The sequence below is a fragment of the Bombina bombina genome, chromosome 6 (genome assembly GCF_027579735.1).
Source record: "Bombina bombina isolate aBomBom1 chromosome 6, aBomBom1.pri, whole genome shotgun sequence".
NCBI lineage: Eukaryota > Metazoa > Chordata > Amphibia > Anura > Bombinatoridae > Bombina > Bombina bombina.
Genome location: NC_069504.1, coordinates 852,606,702 through 852,630,116, shown reverse-complemented (window position 1 = coordinate 852,630,116; position 23,415 = coordinate 852,606,702). Strand labels below are relative to the sequence as shown.

The following is a 23,415-nucleotide window of genomic DNA, read 5'->3' as shown; positions in this document are numbered from 1 at the left end:
TAATCCCCAAACCACTATACCGCACATCATACGTCAATTAGACGAATTTAGCATCGTATCTAACTTTCTAATTAATAAAACGAAATCAGAAATCATGAACATTAATGTCTCACCGACAGATATAGCTCTAATCAAACATATATGCCCATTTCGCTGGCAAACAAGCTCCCTCAAATACCTAGGCATTCAACTCACGCCTTCCCCAGATCACCTTTTTACACTAAATTATAAACCACTCCTTAAGGAGATTATTACAGATCTTTCCTCCTGGAAAAAGAAGCATATCTCATGGCTAGGGAGGATCAACGTAATCAAAATGAACATCCTTCCGAGACTCCTCTACCTCTTTCAAACTCTACCCATCCCCCTCCCTACAAACTACCTCAACACCCTGCAATCAAACATCTTAGACTACATTTGGCTCAACAATAGAGCGAGAATTAGCAAAAAGATAATGTTTCTCCCCATACACATGGGAGGTCTTGGGGTCCCCGATTTTCATAGATATAGACAAGCTACCTTTTTACAACGAATCATAGACTGGTGCTCGAACCTCCACGACAAAACATGGGTGCAATTAGAACACGACATGACACAAAACCTACACCTGGGCCAACTATGCTGGTCGCCAAGGGACAGAGATAGATTCCTAAAATCCACCACACAGATAATATCGGAAACCTTCAGAGTCTGGGACAGGGTTCTGGTCGAGTGCCCCAACTTATCGACAAAATTCTCACCTTTGACACCGTTAACATACAATAACGAATTCCGACCTGGCCTTTCAATGATGACTAGGCTGGCGGGTAGCTCCGTCAGATCCTTACAGATTCACCACTTGGGAAATGAACAACACTCCCCTAGCATCGAGGAACTGGTCTCTGAGGGCTTCTCCGTCCTTGGAGACTGGTTCTTCTACAGACAGTGTCAATCATATATCACATCTCACCCACAATCCAATAACATGATCAGGTCAATGACATCCTTCGAATCTATTTGCCATAAAAACACCCCAACTAGACACGCTCTATCTATTACACATTCCCTCCTATCACAACAACCGCACGGAGCTCTACCATACTACATAGATAGATGGAATTCTGAATTAGGAATAGAAATCACATATACAGATGCCTTGCAAATTTTCACCAATATAAAGAAAACCTCAATCTCCTGCAAATTCGTTGAACTTAATTTAAAAATACTCCAAAGATGGTACCTAACCCCAGAACGATGTAAAAAAATATATAAACTCAAATCAGCTCAATGCTGGAGATGTGGATCTGGGGAGTGCCACATGTCCCACATATGGTGGCAATGCAGTAAATTAATACCTATCTGGAACGAGGTAGCTCAGGAGTCTAGTAAAATACTAGGAATAACCACTCCCTTAGATCCTTGCTTATGGCTCTTTAACAAGACCCCGAGAAAACTCTCTACTCCACTAAAAAAATTATTTCATATCCTGAGCAACAGTTTTAAAATTCTGATTGCAAGGAACTGGAAGTCAGATAAGATCCCCTCCCTGGCACACTGGCTCTCAGAGTGCTACCGCACTATATCTCTGGAAGAATATTTTTATATGAAAAATAAAAACACAGACTTATATGCTCAGATGCTTTTTGTATGGGAAACTTACATACACTCCTATTCTAAGTAACTTAACAAGCCCTAGAAAAGGAAAAATCTCAGGTAAACCCTTAGCAATGCTAGGGAAACATGCAGGCCTGGACGGTATACCTTATTGTACAACGACTTCTTCTCTCAACGTTGATGTTTATTGTAACAATACTTGAATTTCCCTTTCCTCCCCCCTCCATCCCCTCTTTCTGTACCCCCACAAAAGTAAGACGCAAAATGACTCACGAATGTAATTGATTCTGTTTTGTATATTTATCTTTATGTAAAAGCTTGAATTTCAATAAACTTTTGAAACTTAAAAAAAAAATAAAAAAAAAAAAAAAAAAATTCATCCATACACCAAAAACAAAGAACTCCCATGAAGGAGAGCACCCATTCAAAGGCCAGGACAGACCAAAAGGAGCTTATCCAGAAAAGCACAGATCCTGGCCAAGCTGCAAGCAGCTCAACTAACTAGACCATAAGTCATAGCCAATGTTCCCTGGAAAAACTTGAACGCACTGAACCAGCCACAGGATCATAAGGTCCTGGACATCCGGAAAGATCCAAGACAAAAACTATAGGCCCGAGCCCAGAATGTGTGGAACCAACCACACCCCAGGGAACACAAATAACCCGTCTGAAAACAGACCTCACAGGGGAATGCCCGGAAAAAACGGAAAACAAGAGTCACTCAAATTCTCAACTCAAAGGAAGAAAACACCCCTTGCCGAAGTCCAGCACTCCAAAATCAGCTAGAGCACAACAGAGGCGCTACAAAACTATTCAGCCCAAAAGGCATGCAGAGCAACACCAAGACATCCAGGACCAAGAGAAAAGGCTAGAGCAAACCACCAGTGTGCCCCTAAACGTCTCCATATACACCTCAGAGTACGTAACCAGAGGAACCCACCTAAGGAAAAGAATGCAAAGCATCCCAACCCCGGTAGAAAACCCCTAAGCAAAGCTTGGAGAAGGAGACATCAGAGCCTATAATCCCGATAGGGAAAAACTAACTCCCAACAGGAAAAGGCCACAGGCCCTCCCAGAAGGCGGCTAAACCGCTAGGATAACGGACAAAGTTCGGAAGTCCCAAAAAGCCCCTGAAAGGATAGACCGCCAGGAACCGGTGGCAAGGAGGCCCTAGATCCTCCAAACCTTCACCTATTCGGGAAGGAACACTCATCGGAAACAACTGGACAAGTATACTCAACAATAAACCTATAAGAGGAATACTTCATCCCCTTATATCTAATTCTGAAAGCTAATTGAAGAGGAAGACTGAGAATTCTCAGATCGGATCTTCCGACGCCAAAGCGTGTCTCAATAGGACACGAAGGTGCGCCAGTCTATATCGAAAAGCACAGCATACCCCCGTCGGAGCAAAGGACGACTCCGGCAAGGTTGACTCCCTGAAGCCTCAGGGACAGTCGTTCCCCCGGAGAGCTGAACAGGCCAACCCATGCCTGAGAAGCCCCGGATAACGGAACATGAACAATATCTGAAGCAACTGTCTGGAAGTTGCAAATCCGCCAGCACCAAAACTATGGACATGCAAAATCGTGCCGAAACCCCTGGTGGGAACAAGCTACCTTCCCGAGAAGAATAAGCAAAGTCTGGGTTACCAGCATGCGTAGTAAGAGATGGTAGAAGGGAACTCACCACTCGGAGGACAGATGCCCCAGAGGCGGATGGCTCAGCGGCCCCTTGATTCCCCGATTCCGAGGAATTGAGCACTCTAATACGGCATTCAGAACATAACTGATAGGCTTGTATCATCTGGGGCAAAACGCATTCTGCGCATGGAGTAGAATCTGAAACAGAGATGTCCGTCTCCACAATATCAGACTCCTCCATAGCTAGGATATTGAATACAAAAGAATGGACTAAAAAATCTAAACAGCACCTGACATCCACAATGGCTGGGGCACTTACCACCTCCTATGAACCAGACACCAGCAGACCAGAATATCTCAGTCGCCACACGGTCAGGAATGCAGAAATGGAGCGCAAAACGTGACCACGCCCAGTCACCAGGTGAACCGTATAGTCCCAAAAAAGTGCGCCCAACTGCAAGGTCGTGTCACTTTCCAAAAGTCGTTCTGTTCTACAAGCCATGAGCTGAAATAACAATACACATACGCAGGTTGAATCATATAACAAACATGAATAAAAAAAACCCTGTTCAATAATCCTCCTCAGGAGATATTAACCCTTGATTCCAAGATACAAAAACATAATTTATGCTTACCTGATAAATTCCTTTCTTCTGTAGTGTGATCAGTCCACGGGTCATCATTACTTCTGGGATATTACTCCTCCCCAACAGGAAGTGCAAGAGGATTCACCCAGCAGAGTTGCATATAGCCCCTCCCCTCTACGTCACCCCCAGTCATTCGACCAAGGACAAACGAGAAAGGAGGAACCAAGGGTGTAGTGGTGACTGGAGTATAATTTAAAAATAAATACCTGCCTTAAAAACAGGGCGGGCCGTGGACTGATCACACTACAGAAGAAAGGAATTTATCAGGTAAGCATAAATTATGTTTTCTTCTGTTAAGTGTGATCAGTCCACGGGTCATCATTACTTCTGGGATACCAATACCAAAGCAAAAGTACACGGATGACGGGAGGGATAGGCAGGCTCTTTATACAGAAGGAACCACTGCCTGAAGAACCTTTCTCCCAAAAATAGCCTCAGAGGAAGCAAATGTGTCAAATTTGTAAAATTTGGAAAAAGTATGAAGCGAAGACCAAGTTGCAGCCTTGCAAATCTGTTCAACAGAGGCCTCATTCTTGAAAGCCCAAGTGGAAGCCACAGCTCTAGTAGAATGGGCTGTAATTCTTTCAGGAGGCTGCTGTCCAGCAGTCTCATAAGCTAAACGTATTATACTACGAAGCCAAAGGGAAAGAGAGGTTGCCGAAGCCTTTTGACCTCTCCTCTGCCCAGAGTACACGACAAACAGAGAAGACGTTTGTCGAAATTCCTTAGTTGCCTGTAAGTAAAATTTTAGGGCACGAACTACGTCCAGATTATGTAGTAATCGTTCCTTCTTTGAAGAAGGATTTGGACACAAGGAAGGAACAACAATCTCTTGATTGATATTCCTGTTAGTGACTACCTTGGGTAAGAACCCAGGTTTAGTACGCAGAACTACCTTATCCGAATGAAAAATCAAATAAGGAGAATCACAGTGTAAGGCTGATAACTCAGAGACTCTTCGAGCCGAGGAAATAGCCATTAAAAATAGAACTTTCCAAGATAACAACTTTATATCAATGGAATGGAGGGGTTCAAACGGAACGCCCTGTAAAACGTTTAGAACAAGATTTAAACTCCATGGTGGAGCAACAGTTTTAAACACAGGCTTAATCCTCGCTAAAGCCTGACAAAAAGCCTGAACATCTGGCACTTCTGACAGACGTTTGTGTAACAGAATAGACAGAGCTGAGATCTGTCCCTTTAATGAACTAGCAGATAAACCCTTTTCTAAACCTTCTTGTAGAAAAGACAATATTCTAGGAATCCTAACCTTACTCCAAGAGTAACCTTTGGATTCACACCAGTATAGGTATTTACGCCATATTTTATGGTAAATCTTTCTGGTGACAGGCTTCCTAGCCTGTATTAAGGTGTCAATAACTGACTCAGAAAACCCACATTTTGACAAAATCAAACGTTCAATTTCCAAGCAGTCAGCTTCAGAGAAGTTAGATTTTGATGTTTGAAAGGACCCTGTATCAGAAGGTCCTGTTTCAGAGGTAGAGACCAAGGTGGACAGGATGACATGTCCACCAGGTCTGCATACCAAGTCCTGCGTGGCCATGCAGGTGCTATCAGAATCACTGATGCTCTCTCCTGTTTGATTCTGGCAATCAATCGAGGAAGCATCGGGAAGGGTGGAAACACATAAGCCATCCTGAAGTCCCAAGGTGCTGTCAGTGCATCTATTAGGACTGCTCCCGGATCCCTGGATCTGGACCCGTAGCGAGGAAGCTTGGCGTTCTGTCGAGACGCCATGAGATCTATCTCTGGTTTGCCCCAACGTCGAAGTATTTGGGCAAAGATCTCCGGATGAAGTTCCCACTCCCCCGGATGAAAAGTCTGACGACTTAAGAAATCCGCCTCCCAGTTCTCCACTCCCGGGATGTAGATTGCTGACAGGTGGTAAGAGTGAGACTCTGCCCAGCGAATTATCTTTGATACTTCCATCATTGCTAGGGAGCTTCTTGTCCCTCCCTGATGGTTGATGTAAGCTACAGTCGTGATGTTGTCCGACTGAAACCTGATGAACTCCCGAGTTGTCAACTGGGGCCAAGCCAGGAGGGCATTGAGAACTGCTCTCAATTCCAGAATGTTTATTGGCAGGAGACTCTCCTCCTGACTCCATTGTCCCTGAGCCTTCAGAGAGTTCCAGACGGCACCCCAACCTAGAAGGCTGGCGTCTGTTGTTACAATTGTCCAGTCTTGTCTGCTGAAAGGCATCCCCCTGGACAGATGTGGCCGAGAAAGCCACCATAGAAGAGAATTTCTGGTCTCTTGATCCAGATTTAGAGAAGGGGACAAGTCTGAGTAATCCCCATTCCACTGACTCAGCATGCACAATTGCAGTGGTCTGAGGTGTAAGCGAGCAAATGGCACTATGTCCATTGCCGCTACCATTAAGCCGATTACCTCCATGCATTGAGCCACCGATGGGTGTTGAATGGAATGAAGGGTGCGGCAAGCACTTTGAAGTCTTGTTAACCTGTCCTCTGTCAGGTAAATCTTTATTTCTACAGAATCTATAAGAGTCCCCAGGAAGGGAACTCTTGTGAGTGGAACGAGTGAACTTTTCTTTTCGTTCACCTTCCATCCATGTGACCTTAGAAATGCCAGTACTAACTCTGTATGAGACTTGGCAGTTTGAAAGCTTGAAGCTTGTATCAGAATGTCGTCTAGGTAGGGAGCTACCGAAATTCCCCGCGGTCTTAGTACCGCTAGAAGAGCCCCTAGAACCTTTGTGAAGATTCTTGGAGCTGTAGCCAATCCGAATGGAAGAGCTACAAACTGGTAATGCCTGTCTAGAAAGGCAAATCTTAGATACCGGTAATGATCTTTGTGAATCGGTATGTGAAGGTAAGCGTCTTTTAAGTCCACTGTGGTCATGTACTGACCCTCTTGGATCATGGGTAAAATTGTCCGGATAGTCTCCATTTTGAATGATGGAGCTCTTAGGAATTTGTTTAGGATCTTTAAATCCAGGATTGGTCTGAAAGTTCCTTCTTTTTTGGGAACCACAAACAGATTTGAGTAAAACCCTTTTCCCTGTTCCGACCGTGGAACTGGATGGATTACTCCCATTAACAATAGTTCTTGTATGCAGCGTAGAAACGCTTCTTTCTTTGTTTGGTCTGTCGACAACCTTGACAGATGAAATCTCTCTCTTGGAGGAGAGTGTTTGAAGTCCAGAAGGTATCCCTGAGATATTATCTCTAGCGCCCAGGGATCCTGGACATCTCTTGCCCAAGCCTGGGCGAAGAGAGAAAGTCTGCCCCCCACTAGATCCGATCCCGGATCGGGGGCCCTCAATTCATGCTGTTTTAGTGGCAGCTGCAGGCTTCCTGGCCTGCTTGCCCTTGTTCCAGGACTGGTTAGGTCTCCAGCCTTGTCTGTAGCGAGCACCAGATCCTTCTTGTTTTGGAGTAGTGGAAGTTGATGCTGCTCCTGCTTTGAAATTCCGAAAGGAACGAAAATTAGACTGTCTAGCCTTAGGTTTGGCTTTGTCTTGAGGTAGGGCGTGGCCCTTACCTCCTGTAATGTCAGCGATAATTTCTTTCAAACCAGGCCCAAATAGGGTCTGTCCCTTGAAAGGTATATTAAGTAATTTGGACTTAGACGTTACGTCAGCTGACCAGGATTTTAGCCACAGTGCTCTGCGCGCTTGAATGGCGAATCCGGAATTCTTAGCCGTAAGTTTAATTAAATGTACTACGGCTTCCGAAATGAATGAATTAGATAGCTTAAGTACTCTAAGCCTGTCTGAAATGTCGTCCAGCGTAGATGAACCAAGATTCTCTTCTAGAGACTCAATCCAGAATGCTGCTGCAGCCGTGATCGGCGCAATGCATGCAAGGGGTTGCAATATAAAACCTTGGTACAGCAAAATATTTATCCAACCTACACAATTTCTCAGGTATTGCAACTGTGTTACAATCATTCAGGGCCGCTAACACCTCCCCTAGTAAAACACGGAGGTTTTCCAGCTTAAATTTAAAATTTGAAATATCTGAATCCAATCTGTTTGGATCAGAACCGTCAGCCGCAGAATGAAGCTCTCCGTCCTCATGTTCTGCAAGTTGTGACGCAGTATCTGACATGGCTCTAACATTATCAGCGCACTCTGTTCTCATCCCAGAGTGATCACGCTTGCCCCTTAGTTCTGGTAATTTAGCCAAAACCTCAGTCATAACAGTAGCCATATCTTGTAATGTTATTTGTAATGGCCGCCCAGATGTACTTGGCGTCGCCATATCGCGCACGTCCCGAGCGGGAGATGCAGGTACTGTCACGTGAGGCGAGTTAGTCGGCATAACTCTCCCCTCGTTGTTTGGTGAAATTTGTTCAATTTGTACAGATTGACTTTTATTTAATGTAGCATCAATGCAGTTAGTACATAAATTTCTATTGGGCTCCACCTTGGCTTTAGTACAAATAGTACAGGTCTCATCTTCTGAATCAGACATGTTTAACAAACTAGCAAATAAACTTGCAATTTGGAAATACTATACAAGTAAAATACAATGAAAAAAACGAACTGTGCTTGAAAAGCACTGAATATATATAACAGATGAAATCAATCAGCTTTGAAAAACAAAATGCAACTTAGCAAAGGCTTGTACCCAGTAGCAAGAAATAACTAACCCTGAGGCATAAAAAAGTTAAAGAATAAACGTTTTTTATCACAGTCAACTACAATCTTACAGCTCTGTTAGATTACTTCCCTCAAATTAGCTTTGCAGACCCCTGGGTTCTGTAGAGATAAACCGGAACATGCAGGAAAAAACAATGAGCTTTGACTGAAATTTTTGATGCGTAGCAAAGGCGCCAAAAAAGTCCCACCCCCTCACACATAACAGTGAGAGAGATTAAACAACTGTCATAATTAGATCCAGCAACTGCCAAGTGGAAAAATAGTGCCCAAACATTTTATTCACCCAGTATCTCAGAAAATGAAAACGATTTTACATTCCAGCAAAAAACGTTTAACATAATTAAGAGTTATTAAAAAGCCTATTGTATTTCTATTAGGCTAAAGTCTTACATACACAGTGTAATTCCAGAGAAGTACCATTCTCCAGAATACTAAAATGTAAATTATACATACATGATATAATGTCGGTATGGCAGGATTTTCTCAGCAATTCCATTGTTAGAAAATAAAAACTGCTACATACCTCTTTGCAGAATAAACTGCCCGCTGTCCCCTGATCTGAAGTTTACCTCTCCTCAGATGGCCGAGAAACAGCAATATGATCTTAACAACTCCGGCTAAAATCATAGTAAAAAACTCTGGTAGATTCTTCTTCAAACTCTACCAGAGAAGGAATAACACGCTCCGGTGCTATTAAAAAATAACAAACTTTTGATTGAAGAAATAAAACTAAATAAAATCACCATAGTCCTCTCACACATCCTATCTAGTCGTTGGGTGCAAGAGAATGACTGGGGGTGACGTAGAGGGGAGGGGCTATATGCAACTCTGCTGGGTGAATCCTCTTGCACTTCCTGTTGGGGAGGAGTAATATCCCAGAAGTAATGATGACCCGTGGACTGATCACACTTAACAGAAGAAAGGAGCCTCACTGAAACCTTGTTATAAGTTATTCCCGCGAGGTGGTAGTCCCTTGGGAAAACATCTGTAATACAGTACATTTCATGAAGAAAGTAAAATGAAACTATCTTACCGGAAAATACGCCGTGAAACAGATAGTAGCATCACTTCTGCCATTGACTTGAGAGAAGAAAGCAGGCAGCGAAACTCGTCAATGCTGATTGCTTGTGGAGCTGTTAATATGAGTCGGGATGGTTTTGCAGAAAGACTCCCTGCTTCTCCTGACTCTAACTTTTATTCATGCTTTCACTGAAAGGCTGACAGGACTACTTAAAACTCCAGTCCCATGCTGAAGAGTACTACCCGCCATAAGAGACTAATCTAAAACTTCTGACACTTCTCTGCCAACCTTCTGGGACGAAAGGCAAAGAATGACTGGGGGATGAGGGAAGTGGGAGGGGTATTTAAGCCTTTGGCTGTGGTGTCTTTGCCGCCTCCTGGTGGCCAGGTTCTGAATTCCCAAAAGTAATGAATGCAGCTGTGGACTCTTTCCATTTATGAAGAAAAGACCTCTGCAGACACAGAAAGGCCCACTCTCCTCTATTCTTCAAGGCGACTATCAAACCGGACTCTGGTAAGTAACACGTTCCTCCTGGCCAGTTACCCCGTTCTGAAGCTTGGGAACAAGTGAATGTAGGCTCCTAGGCATCAGAGTAGGCCGCAGTGATATGTGAGCTGTTGACCCCCCGGTTCTAACAGGCCTCCGCAACAGGGGGGGGGGGGGGGGGAAAGAAAAAACATAATTTATTCTTACCTGATAAATTTATTTTTTTCTTGACACGGTGAGTCCACGGATCATCTTAATTACTGTTGGGAATATCACTCCTGACCAGCAGGAGGAGGCAAAGAGCACCACAGCAAAAGCTGTTAAATACCACTTTCCCTACCCACAATCCCCTGCAGAGGTGCCTGAAGTTTATAGAAAAGCAAACTGTCTGAAAAACAGGGTGGGCCGTGGACTCACCATGTCAAAAAATAAATAAATTTATCAGGTAAGAATAAAGACTTAGAGGACACATCCGCAGACCAGGATTTTAACAATAAAGCTCTGCAAGCTAAAATGGCAAAACCAGAAATTTTAGCTCACAACTTGATGACCTGTAGAGAAGCATCTGCAATAAAGGAATTAGCCAACTTTAAAGCCTTGATTCTCCTTAAAGGAACAGCTGTCCTCAATAGGAATAGTGGTCCTCTTGGTCAGAGCTGAAACTGCTCCCTCCACCTTAGGAACCATCTGACAAGATTCCTTAATAGAATCAGCGATAGGAAACATCTTCCTAAAAAATGGAGAAGGGGAAAAAGGAATCCCAGGCTTCTCCCATTCTCGTGCAATAATATCTGAAACATGATCTGGTATAGGAAAAACTTCCACGAGAAAGGGTCATCAAAAAACGTATTACGTTTACTAGATTTCTTAGGAATAACCATGACTGACGCCTCAGAGTCATCCAAGGTAGCCAAAACCTCCTTCAGTAACAAACGGAGGTGCTCTAGCGTAAACCTAAAGGAAACAACCTCAGGTTCAGAAGGATTTACACTATCAGAATCCGAGATCTCACCCTCAGATGCTACTGAAGTATCTTCCTCCTCAGACTTATGAGAAGAAACACTAGACACAATTGCAACAGAATCAGAAACCTTATACTTCCTCTTGCGCTTCCCCTGCAACATAGGAAAAGCAGACAAAGCCTCAGATACTGCCGAGGATATATGGGTAGCCATATCCTGCAAGGAAAAACCAACCTGAGACGAAACACAGGGCACTGCAGAAGATTGGGACATATGAGGAGAAATCTGCGGATTAGCCTGAACAGGAGACTCCTGAACAACATCCGCCCTAGACAATGAAGGCTCAGAATCAAAAAGTCTATCCTTGTAATGTAATGTTCTCTCAATACAAGAGGAACAAAAAGGGATAGGAGGCTCAACATTAGTATTTAAACATAGAGAATAAGCAACAGCTTGCAGGGCCTCTTGGTCCATCTTATTCCAAAGGGAAAAACCTTAATCAATAAAAAATTCTAAGTTCAAATCAGAATTTTAATGAAACAAAAAAAACGTTACTATCCCTTTAAATTTTAACAGAAAGCAGAAAAAGTCTATGCGCTGGATGTAGATCAAACCACAAATAAAAAACAGGTATCCCAAAACACCTGGTAAATTACTATATACAGATAAGAAGGTTATATGTGTGCCTATGTGATGAACACTGGCTAAAGATCAGTCAAAAATGGCAGTAATATAAACAACGTTCTAATAAACCGTTTTGAGTAAAATAACCAATTGAAGAAAGAAAAAAGAGGAAAGAACTATCACTGATACTGCTGGTTAAAGTAATAATCAATTTATTCATAAAAAACAGATAATATGTATTTAGCTATGTTGGTACCAACAATATAGTGTACACTCAAAAATTATATGAAATTTAAAAACTAATTCAGCTTTAAAACAATTTCAATATGCTAAAAGAGTATTTCTTTCCAAAACAGTTTCACCTAGATTACGAGTCTTGCGTTAGGGTTAAAAAGCAGCGTTTAGAGGTCCTAACGTTGCTTTTTTACTAACGCTGGTATTACGAGTCTTGAAATGACAGGCTCAACGCTCACTTTTTTGGCCAGAGTCGTTAATACCGCAAATCCACTTATGTAAATTGCGTATCCTATATTTTCAATGCGATTTGCATAACGCCGTTATTACGAATCTGCAAAAAAGTGAGCGGTACAGCTTCTCCTGTCAAGACTGATACCGCATTTAAAAGTCAGTAGTTAAGTGTTTTATGGGCTAATGCCGTAACATAAAACTCTTAACTAAAGTGCTAAAAAGTACATTAACACCCATAAACTACTTATTAACCCCTAAACCGAGCCCCCCCCCCCCCACATCGTAAACACAAAAAAAAATTGTAACCCCTAATCTGCCGAACCGGACATCGCTACAACTATAAAATATATATTAACCCCTAAACCGCCACACTCCCGCATCACAAACACTAGTTTAATTTTATTAACCCCTAATCTGCCTTCCCTAACATCGCAGACACCTACCTACATTTATTAACCCTTAATCTGCCGCCCCCAACGTCCCCGCAACTATATTAAATGTATTAAGCCCTAAATCTAAGTCTAACCCTAACCCCCCCTAACTTAAATATAATTTAAATAAATCTAAATAAAATCACTATCATTCACTAAATAATTCCTATTTAAAACTAAATACTTACCTATAAAATAAACCCTAAGCTAGCTACAATATAACTAATAGTTACATTGTAGCTATCTTAGGGTTTATTTTTATTTTACAGGCAACTTTGTATTTATTTTAACTAGGTACAATAGTTATTAAATAGTTATTAACTATTTAATAGCTACCTAGTTAAAATAAATTCAAATTTACCTGTAAAATAAATCCTAACCTAAGTTACAATTACACCTAACACTACACTATAATTAAATTAATTACCTAAACTAACTACAATTAAATACAATTGAAAAAAATTATCTAAAGTACGAAACCCCCCCCACTAAATTACAGAAAATAATTACACGTTTTTTAAACTAATTACACCTAATCTAATCCCCCTAATAAAATAAAAAAGCCCCCCAAAATAATAAAAATCCCTACCCTATACTAAATTACAAATAGCCCTTAAAAGGGCCTTTTGCTGGGCATTGCCCCAAAGTAATCAGCTCTATTACCTGTAAAAAAAAATACAAACCCCCCCAACATTAAAACCCACCACCCACACACCCAACCCTACTCTAAAACCCACCCAATCCCCCCTTAATAAAACCTTACACTAACCCCTTGAAGATCACCCTACCTTGAGACGTCTTCATCCAACCGGGCAGAAGTGGTCCTCCAGACGGTCCGAAGTCTTCATCCTATCCGGGCAGAAGAGGTCCTCCAGACGGCCAGAAGTCTTCATCCAGGCGGCATCTTCTATCTTCATCCATCCGGAGCGGGTCCATCTTCAAGACATCCGATGTGGAGCATCCTCTTCCATCGACGTCCAACTGAAGAATGAAGGTTCCTTTAAATGACGTCATGCAAGATGGCGTCCCTTGAATTCCGATTGGCTGATAGAATTCTATCAGCCAATCGGAATTAAGGTAGGAAATATCCTATTGGCTGATGCTATCAGCCAATAGGATTGACCTCACATTCTATTGGCTGATTGGAACAGCCAATAGAATGCAAGGTCAATCCTATTGGCTGATTGGATCAGCCAATCGGATTGAACTTCAATCCGATTGGCTGATTACATCAGCCAATAGGATTTTTCCTACCTTAATTCCGATTGGCTGATAGGATTCTATCAGCCAATCGGAATTCAAGGGACGCCATTTTGGATGACGTCATTTAAAGGAACCTTCATTCTTCGTTAGGACTTCGTTTGAAGAGGATGCTCCGCGTCGGCTAGATTGAAAATGGACTCGCTCCGCTCCGGAAGGATGAAGATAGAAGATGCAGCCTGGATGAAGCCTTCTGCCGCCTGGAGGACCTCTTCTGCCCCGATCGGATGAAGACTTCCGACCCTCTGGAGGACCACTTATGCCCGGCTGGGTGAAGACGGCTCAAGGTAGGGTGATCTTCAGGGGGTTAGTGTTTTTTTTAAGGGGGGATTGGGTGGGTTTTAGAGTAGGGGTGTGTGGGTGGTGGGTTGTAATGTTGGGGGGGGTACTGTATTTTTATTTTACAGGTAAAAGAGCTGATTACTTTGAGGCAATGCCCCGCAAAAGGCCCTTTTAAGGGCTATTTGTAATTTAGTATAGGGTAGGGAAATTTTATTATTTTGGGGGGCTTTTTTATTTTATTAGGGGGATTAGATTAGGTGTAATTAGTTTAAAATTCTTGTAATTCTTTTTTTAATTTCTGTAATTTAGTGTTTATTTTTTTTCGTAATTTAGTTTATTTAATTTAATTGTAATTAATTGTAGGTAGTTTAGGTAATTAGTTTAATGATAGTGTAGTGTTAGGTGTAATTGTAACTTAGGTTAGGGTTTATTTTACAGGTAATTTTGTACTTATTTTAGCTAGGTAGTTATTAAATGGTTAATAGCTATTTAATAACTCTTCTACCTAGTTAAAATAAACACAAAGTTGCCTGTAAAATAAATATAAATCCTAAGATAGCTACAATGTAACTATTAGTTATATTGTAGGTAGCTTATGGTTTATTTTATCGGTAAGCATTTAGTTTTAAATATGATTAATTTATTTAATTATGTTAAATTAATTTTGTATAATTTAAATTATATTTAAATTAGGGGGGGTTAGGGTTAGACTTAGGTTTAGGGGTTAATAAATTTATTATAGTAGCGGCGACGTTGGGGGCGGCAGATTAGGGGTTAATAAATATAATGTAGGTGTCGCGCTGTTAGGGGCAACAGATTATGGGTTCATAGGTATAATGTAGGTGGCGGCGATGTCTGGGCGACAGATTAGGAGTTAACATTTTTTATTTTAGTGTTTGTGATGTGGGGGGGCCTCGGTTTAGGGGTTAATAGGTAGTTTATGGGTGTTAGTGTACTTTTTAGCACTTTAGTTAAGATTTTTTTCTTTTTATGGCATTTTCAAAGAAAATGTTCACACACAGTCACAGACACCCACAGAGTTATACACATACACATTCGTGCGCACATACATACATACACATATACACACACACAGGCGTACACACAGTCACAGACACATACATAGACGTGCACACACACAAAACAGATCCAAAGGCAATATCTATCTGAATAAAAGAAAGGTTCAGAGCTACCTCTAAACTGTAAGCTCCATGGACAGTCTCTTGTTATACCCCACTAGAATATAAGCTCCTTGGGCAAAATCTCCCATTATATAGCAGTACATTACTTTAAAAATAACTGCAAGCTCCTTACAAAAATAGCCACAAAAAAAAATGTTGCCCTACGCAAGTGCCTTGTTTTCCTAGGCCAAAATACGCCCTGACTCACCTTAAAAGAATCCAAGAACAATTAAGTTTAATTATGTAGTATTTTGTTATTATTTATAAGTGTATTCAAATTAATGTTAAATAAATTAAAATATTATGCTTGTAAGTATTTTAACCTGCTCTCACCTTAGCATAATGTCGGAAGACTTCACTTGCAGAGTGTAGCTGTAATGCGCCATAAAGGATTAGCTTGCAGTAACCAGCTAGCAGGTTTCGCCTGTGATGCAGAAGAAATATTTGTTGGGTCTCCTCCACTGGCAAAAAACAAGAAACAATGGTGGTTATTAATCTCAATAGTGCTGTATGTGCATTTTAATGAACTGAAAGAGGCGTTTGAAATATATTTTAATATAGTGTTGTCTTGCTGTAGAAAAGCAAATCAGAAGTAAATATGTTCAAATCAGATTAACATCTTGTTTCCCATTATTGTTTTACAATAGCCAAACTTCACTTACTACCTATTTTGTTTGCAGCAGTCAGTCAGGATTGGCTTCTGGAATAGATAAAAGCTAACCACGATCATTATGCTATTAAAGACCGCACCATCATGAAAGAAATACATTTATAAGGTATAGATACATTATGCTCACTTTTATATGATGTTTATAGTCCACTAAGGATCCAAAAGCAAAGGATTAAGAAGTTAGGCAACCTCATCTAAATATAAAAAGAAAATTTATGCTTACCTGGTAAATTTATTTCTTTTTTGACACGATGAGTCCACGGATCATCTTAATTACTATTGAGAATACCACTCCTGCCCTGCAGGAGGCGGCAAAGAGCACCACAGCAAAGCTGTTGAATATCACCTCCCTTCCCTCCCAACCCAGTCATTCGACCGAAGTAAAGGAGAGCAAGGAAGTAACAAGGTGCAGAGGTGTCTGAAGTTTATAATACCAACAACCTGTCTTACAAAAACAGGGCGGGCCGTGGACTCATCTTGTAAAAAAATAAATACATTTATCAGGTAAGCATAAATTTTCTTTTCTTTTTAATGACACGATGAGTCCACAGATCATCTTAATTACTATTTGGAATCAATACCCAAGCTAGAGTACACAGATGATACGGGAGGGACAAGACAGGGAACCTAAAAGGAAGGCACCACTGCTTGAAGAACCATTCTCCCAAAAGCAGCCTCAGCTGAGACAAAAGTGTCAAATTTGTAAAATTATGAAAAGTGTGAAGAGAGGACCAAGTTGCAGCCTTGCAAATCTGTTCTACAGAAGCTTCATTTTTGAATGCCCATGAGGAAGCAACAGCCCTCGTGGAATGAGCCATAACTCTCTCAGGAGGCTGCTGTCCAGCAGTCTCATAAGCAAAATGTATGATACTCTTCAGCCAAAAAGAAAGAGAAGTAGCCGTAGCCTTCTGTCCCTTACGTTTTCCCGAGAAAACCACAAACAAAGCAGAAGACTGACGAAAATCCTTAGTCGCCTGCAGGTAAAACTTTAAGGCACGAACCACGTCCAAATTGTGTAAAAGCAGCTTCTTCTGAGAAGAAGGATTAGAACATTAATCTCCTGATTAATGTTCTGATCAGAAACAACTTTAGGAAGAAATCCTAATTTAGTACGTAAAACTACTATATCAGAATGAAAAAAAGGGTAAGGAGACTCATACTGTAAAGCCGAGAGCTCTGATACTCTGCAAGCAGAAGAAATAGCCACAATAAATAAAGCTTTCAAGATAACAACTTAATATCTAAGGAATGCATAGGCTCAAATGGAGCCCCTTGAAGAACCAAATTAAAACTCCATGGAGGAGTAACTGGCTTGAAGACAGTCCTGATCCTGACCAAGGCCTGACAAAAAAAATTGCACACCTGGAACATCTGCCAGACGTTTGTGTAACAAAATAGATAAGGCAAAAATGTGACCCTTTAAGGAACTTGTCGATAATCCTTTCTCCAAACCCTCTTGTAGAAAGGACAAAATTCTAGGAATCCTAACTACTCCAGGAGTAGCCCTTGGAGTCACACCAATAGAGATATTTACGCCATATCTTATGGTAAATCCTTCTAGTTACAGGCTTACGAGCCTGACTCATGGTCTCTATGACCGATTCTAAAAAGCCCCGCTTGGATAAAATTAAGCGTTCAATCTCCAAGCAGTCAGCTTCAGAGAAACTAGATTTGGGTGAAGGAAGGGCCCTTGAAGTAGAAGGTCCTTGCGCAACGGAAGTCTCCAAGGTGGCAGAGACGACATGTCCACCAGATCCGCATACCAAATCCTGCGAGGCCAAGCTGGTGCAATGAGGATCACCGAGGCCCTCTCCTGCTTGATTCGAGCAATGACCCGAGGAAGAAGAGCAAACGGAGGAAATAGCTATGCTAGACTGAGGGTCCAAGGGTCCAAGGTCCCGCCAGGGCATCTATCAGTATCGCCTGAGGGTCCCTGGACCTCGACCCGTACCTCGGGAGCTTGGCATTCTGCCGAGATGCCATGAGATCCATTTGAGAATCAGGCTGGAGAACACTTCCGGATGGAGTTCCCACTCTCCCGGATGAAAGGTCTGCCTGCTTAAGAAGTCTGCCTCCCAGATGTTCACCCTAGGGATGTGGATCGCTGACAGACAGCAAGAGTGGGTTTCCGCCCACTGAATTATTTTGGTTACCTCTGTCATCGCTAAGGAACTTCTCGTTCCTCCCTGATGATTGATGTAAGCCACTGAAGTTATGTTGTCTGACTGGAACCTGATAAACTGGACCGAGGCTAACTGGGGCCAGGCTAGAAGAGCATTGAAGATCGCTCTCAGCTCCAGAATGTTTATAGTAAGAAAATAATCTGACTGAGTCCAAACTCCCTGAGCCTTTTTTAGGGAGCCCCAGACTGCTCCCCATCCTAGAAGGCTGGCGTTTGTTGTCACTATCACCCAAGATGGTCTGCGAAAGCATGTTCCCTGGGAAAGATGATCCAGAGACAACCACCATTGCAGAGAATCCCTTGTCTCCTGCTCCAGAAGTATTTGAGGAGACAAGTCCGCATAATCTCCGTTCCATTGCCTGAGCATGTTTAACTGCAGAGGTCTGAGGTGGAACCAAGCAAACGGGATGATGTCCATTGCCGCCACCATCAGCCCGATTATATCCATGCACTGAGCCACTGATGGCCGAGGAGTGGACTGAAGAGCTAGACAAGTATCGAAAATCTTTTATTTCCTGACTTCTGTATTTGGGATTAAGGAACTCTTTTCCAAATTTACCTTCCACCCTTGAGATCGCAGGAAGGATAGCAACATTTCTGTGTGGGATCTTGCTTGTTGGAAGGATGGCGCCTGAACTAGGATGTAGTCCAGATAGGGTGCCACTGCAATGCCCCGTAACTGAAGCACCACCAACAGCGAACCCAGAACCTTTGAGAAAATTCTGGGAGCTGTGGCAAGACCGAAGGGCAGAGCCACGAATTGGAAGTGTTTGTCTAGAAGGGCAAACCTTAGAAACTTGTGATGGTCCTTGTGAATGGGAACATGCAAGTACGGGTCATTTAAATCCACCGTTGTCATAAATTGACCCTCTTGGACCAAAGAAAGAATGGAACGAATAGTTTCCATCTTGAAGGACGGTACTCTGAGGAATTTGTTTAGACTCTTGAGGTCTAAAATTGGCCTGAAGGTTCCCTCTTTTTTGGGAATCACGACAGATTGGAATAAAATCCCAGACCCCATTACTGAATCGGCACAGGAACTATCAATCCCAAGTTGGAGAGGTCTCTTGTACAGTGCAAGAATGCCTCTCTTTTTGTCTGGTCTACAGACAATCTTGAAAGCAGAAACCTGCCTCTGGGAGGAAAACTTTTGAACTCTAGTTTGTATCCCTAGGACACTATTTCTACTGCCCAGGGATCCTGAACAACTCGAACCCAAGCCTGAGCAAAGAAGGAAAGTTTGCCCCTACCAGATCCAGTCCCGGATCGGGGGCAGACCCTTCATGCTGACTTGGTTCGATGGCGGGCTTCTTGGATTGTTTTCCCTTATTCCAAGACTGATTGGGTCTCCATGAGGCGGAAGAGGAAGAATTTCCCTTGAAATTTCGAAAGGAACGAAAATTGCTCTGTCGTCCCTTTTGTTTGTTTCTCTTGTCCTGAGGGAGAAGGTGACCATTACCTGCCATAATATCAGAAATTATTTCCGTCAAGTCAGGTGCAAACAAGGTCTTCCCCTTGTAAGGAATCGCTAAAAGCTTAGACTTGGAAGATACATCCGCAGACCAAGGTTTTAACCATTAGGCTCTGCGAGCTAGAACAGAGAACCCTGAAATCTTTGCTCCCAGTTTGATAACTTGAAGGGAAGCATCCGTAATAAAGGAATTAGCCAATTTAAGAGCTTTAATCCTATCCTGGATTTCATCCAGAGGAGTCCCTGTCCTAATAGCATCAGACAACGCATCAAACCAATATGCCGCCGTACTAGTGATGGTAGCAATGCACACAGCTGGCTGCCATTGTAAGCCCTGGTGTACATACATCTTTTTGAGTAACCCCTCTAATTTTTTGTCCATAGGATCTTTAAAGGCACAACTATCCTCTATAGGTATAGTAGTTAGCCAGAGTGGAAACCGCTCCTTCCACCTTGGGGACTGTTTGCCAAGCCTCCTTGACAGAGTCGGCTATGGGGAACATCTTCTTAAATATAGGAGATGGAGAAAAAGGGATACCCAGTCTCTCCCACTCCTTAGCAATGATCTCAGAAGCTCGGTCTGGAACCGGAAACACCTCTATTGAGGAAGGTACCTCAAAATATTTGTTTAGCTTACTGGATTTTTTTGGGATTAACAACTACCGTGGAGTCGGTGTCGTCTAATGTAGCTAAAACCTCCTTAAGTAGCAGACGGAGGTAACCTCCTTAAGTAGCAGACGGAGGTGTTCTAGCTTAAACCTGAAAGATACCACTTCAGTATCAGCAAGAGGAATTACACTGTCAGAATCTGAAATTTCACCTTCAGATGCTACTACGGTATCCCCCTCCTCAGGCTTCTGGGAGGGTGCATCCGCAATAGGAATAACTGCGTCAGAAACCTCACTTACTGAATGTCTGATTTTCCTCTTACAATTTCCTTGCAACATAGGAAAGGCAGACAACACATCTGAAACTGCAGAAGACACGAGAGAAGCAATGTCTTTTAAAGTAACCCCAACTGGAGCCACCAAGGAAACGCAGGGCACTGCATGTGAGGGCGGTAAAATTTGGGACGCTTGAGGAGAAAGCTGCGGCATATAATGAACATTGTCATTGGATTCCTGACCAGCATCCTCCTTAGAAAATGTAGGCTCAGGAAAAATGTTATCCCTGTAACTTATAGTCCTCTCAATACAAGAGGAACAAAAAGGGATTGGTGGTTCCAGATTGGTATCAAAACATAAAGAGCAGGTGACATTTTGCAAAGCCTCATGAAAGCTGTTTCTAGGCCAAATGGAAGAGCAACAAATTGGTAATGCTTGTCTAGAAAAGAGAATCTCAGAAACCACATTCTGTAAGTCTATTGAGGACATGTAATGACCTTGCTGAACAAAAGGCAGAATAGTCCTCTTATAGTCACCATCTTCAAAGTTGGGACCCTTACAAATTGATTCAAAAACTTCAGATCCAGAACTGGTCTGAATGAATTTTCCTTCTTTGGGACAATGAATAGATTTGAATAAAAACCCAGACCCTGTTCCAGAAGAGGAACTGGTACAATTACCCCTCAAAGCTTCAGATCTGAAACACACTTTAGAAAGGCCTGAGCCTTCACAGGATTTTTTGGAACGTGACCAGCATCCTCCTTAGAAAATGTAGGCTCAGGAAAAATGTTATCCCTGTAACTTATAGTCCTCTCAATACAAGAGGAACAAAAAGGGATTGGTGGTTCCAGATTGGTATCAAAACATAAAGAGCAGGTGACATTTTGCAAAGCCTCATGGTCCATTCTTACTCTTAATGGATAGAACTAGTAATCAAAAAGTGAAATTTTTAACAAAGTAGTTTAATATCCAAAGAATGCATAGGCTTAAAAGGAGGAGCCTGCAAAGCCTTCAAAACCAAATTAAGACTCCAAGGAGGAGAGATTGATTTAATAACAGGCTTGCTACGAACCAAAGCCTGAACAAAACAGTGAATATCAGGAAGTTTAGCAATCTTTCTATGAAATAAAACAGAAAGAGCAGGGATTTGTCCATTCAAAGTACTTGCAGGCAAACTTTTATCCAAACCATCCTGAAGAAACTGTAAAATTCTAGGAATTCTAAAAGAATGCCAAGAGATTTTATGAGAAGAACACTATGAAATATAGGCTTTCCAAATCCGATAATAAATCTTCCTTGAAACAGACTTACGAGCCTGTAGCATAGTATTAATCACTGAGTCAGAGAAACCTCTATGACTAAGCACTAAGCGTTCAATTTCCATACCTTCAAAAAAAATTTTCTCCAAGATTGGCAACTGGACATCTGGACAAAATCTGCATACCAAAACATGTGAGGCCATGCTGGTGCTATCAGAAACAGATGCGATTGTTCCATTATGATCTTGGAGATCACTCATGGAAGAATAAATAGAGGCGGAAAAATGTAAGCAGGTTGGTAAAACCAAGGAACTGCTAACGCATCCACCATCTCCGCCTGAGGATCCCTAGACCTGGAAAGGTACCTGGGAAGCTTTTTGTTTAGATGGGAAGCCATTGGATCTATTTCGGGAAGAACCCACATCTGTACAATCTTACAAAATACATCTGGATAGAGAGACCACTCCCCTGGATGTAGAGACTGATGGCTGAGATAATCCGCTTCCCAATTGTCTACACCTATGATATGTATCGCAAAAATTAGACATGAGTTGGATTCTGCCCAAGAAAGTATCCAAGATACTTCTTTCATCGCTAAAGGACTGCAAGTCCCACCCTGATAATTGACATATGTCACAGTTGTGATATTGTCTGTCTGAAAATGAATGAATGATTCTCTCTTTAATAGAGGCCAAGCCTGAAGAGCCCTGAAAATAGCACAGAGTTATAAAATATTGATTGGTAACCTCGCCTCTTGAGGATTCCAAACTCCTTGTGCTGTCAGAGACCCCCAGACAGCTCCCCAACCTGTGAGACTTGCATCTGTTGAAATCACAGTCCAGGAAGGACGAACAAAAAAGGCCCTTTGAATAATCCAATGATGGTTTAACCACCAAGTCAGAGAGAGTTAAGTGCTGGGATTTAAGAATATCAATTGTGATATCTGAGTATAATCCCTGCACTATTGATTCAGCATGCAAAGCTGCAGAGGTCTATTATGAAAACGAGCAAAAGGGATCGTGTCCGATGCTGCAGTCATGAGACCTAAAACTTCCATGCACATAGCCACTGAAGGGAATGATTGAGACTGAAGGTTTAGGCAGGTTGAAATCAACTTCAAATGTCTCTTGTCTGTTAAAGAATGGGTCATGGATACTGAATCTATCTGGAAACCTAAAAAGGTAACCCTTGTCTGAGGAATTAAGAAACTCTTTGGTAAATTGATCCTCCAACCATGTATTTGAAGAAACAACACAAGTTGATTTGTCTGAGATTCTGCTAAATGAAAAACCAGTACCAAGATATCGTCCAAATAAGGAAACACAGCAATATCCTGCTCTCTGATTACAGATAAAAGGGTACCGAGAACCTTCGAAAAGATTCTTGGAGCTGTTTCTAGGCCAAATGGAAGAGCAACAAATTGGAAATGCTTGTCTAGAAAAGAGAATCTCAGAAACCGATAGTGGTCTGGATGAATCGGAATGTGAAGATACACATTCTGTAAGTCTATTGATTCAAAAACTTCAGATCCAGAATTGGTCTGAATGAATTTTCCTTCTTCGGGACAATGAATAGATTTGAATAAAAACCCAGACCCTGTTCCAGAGGAGGAACTGGTACAATTACCCCTGAAAGCTCCAGATCTGAAACAGACTTTAGAAAGGCCTGAGCCTGCACAGGATTTGTTGGAACGTGAGAGA

The 23,415-nt window shown here is 42.0% G+C and overlaps 1 protein-coding gene across 1 annotated transcript in view; it reads right to left on the bottom strand.

The window, feature by feature from the left end:
- STAG3 (stromal antigen 3) overlaps window positions 1–23,415 on the bottom strand; it is a 1,295,475-nt gene that overhangs the window by 103,496 nt on the left and 1,168,564 nt on the right. The window contains exon 23 of the mRNA XM_053719478.1: window positions 15,573–15,705. Within this exon, the coding sequence (XP_053575453.1) occupies window positions 15,573–15,705 (133 nt within the window). The remainder of the gene's footprint in view (window positions 1–15,572; window positions 15,706–23,415) is intronic.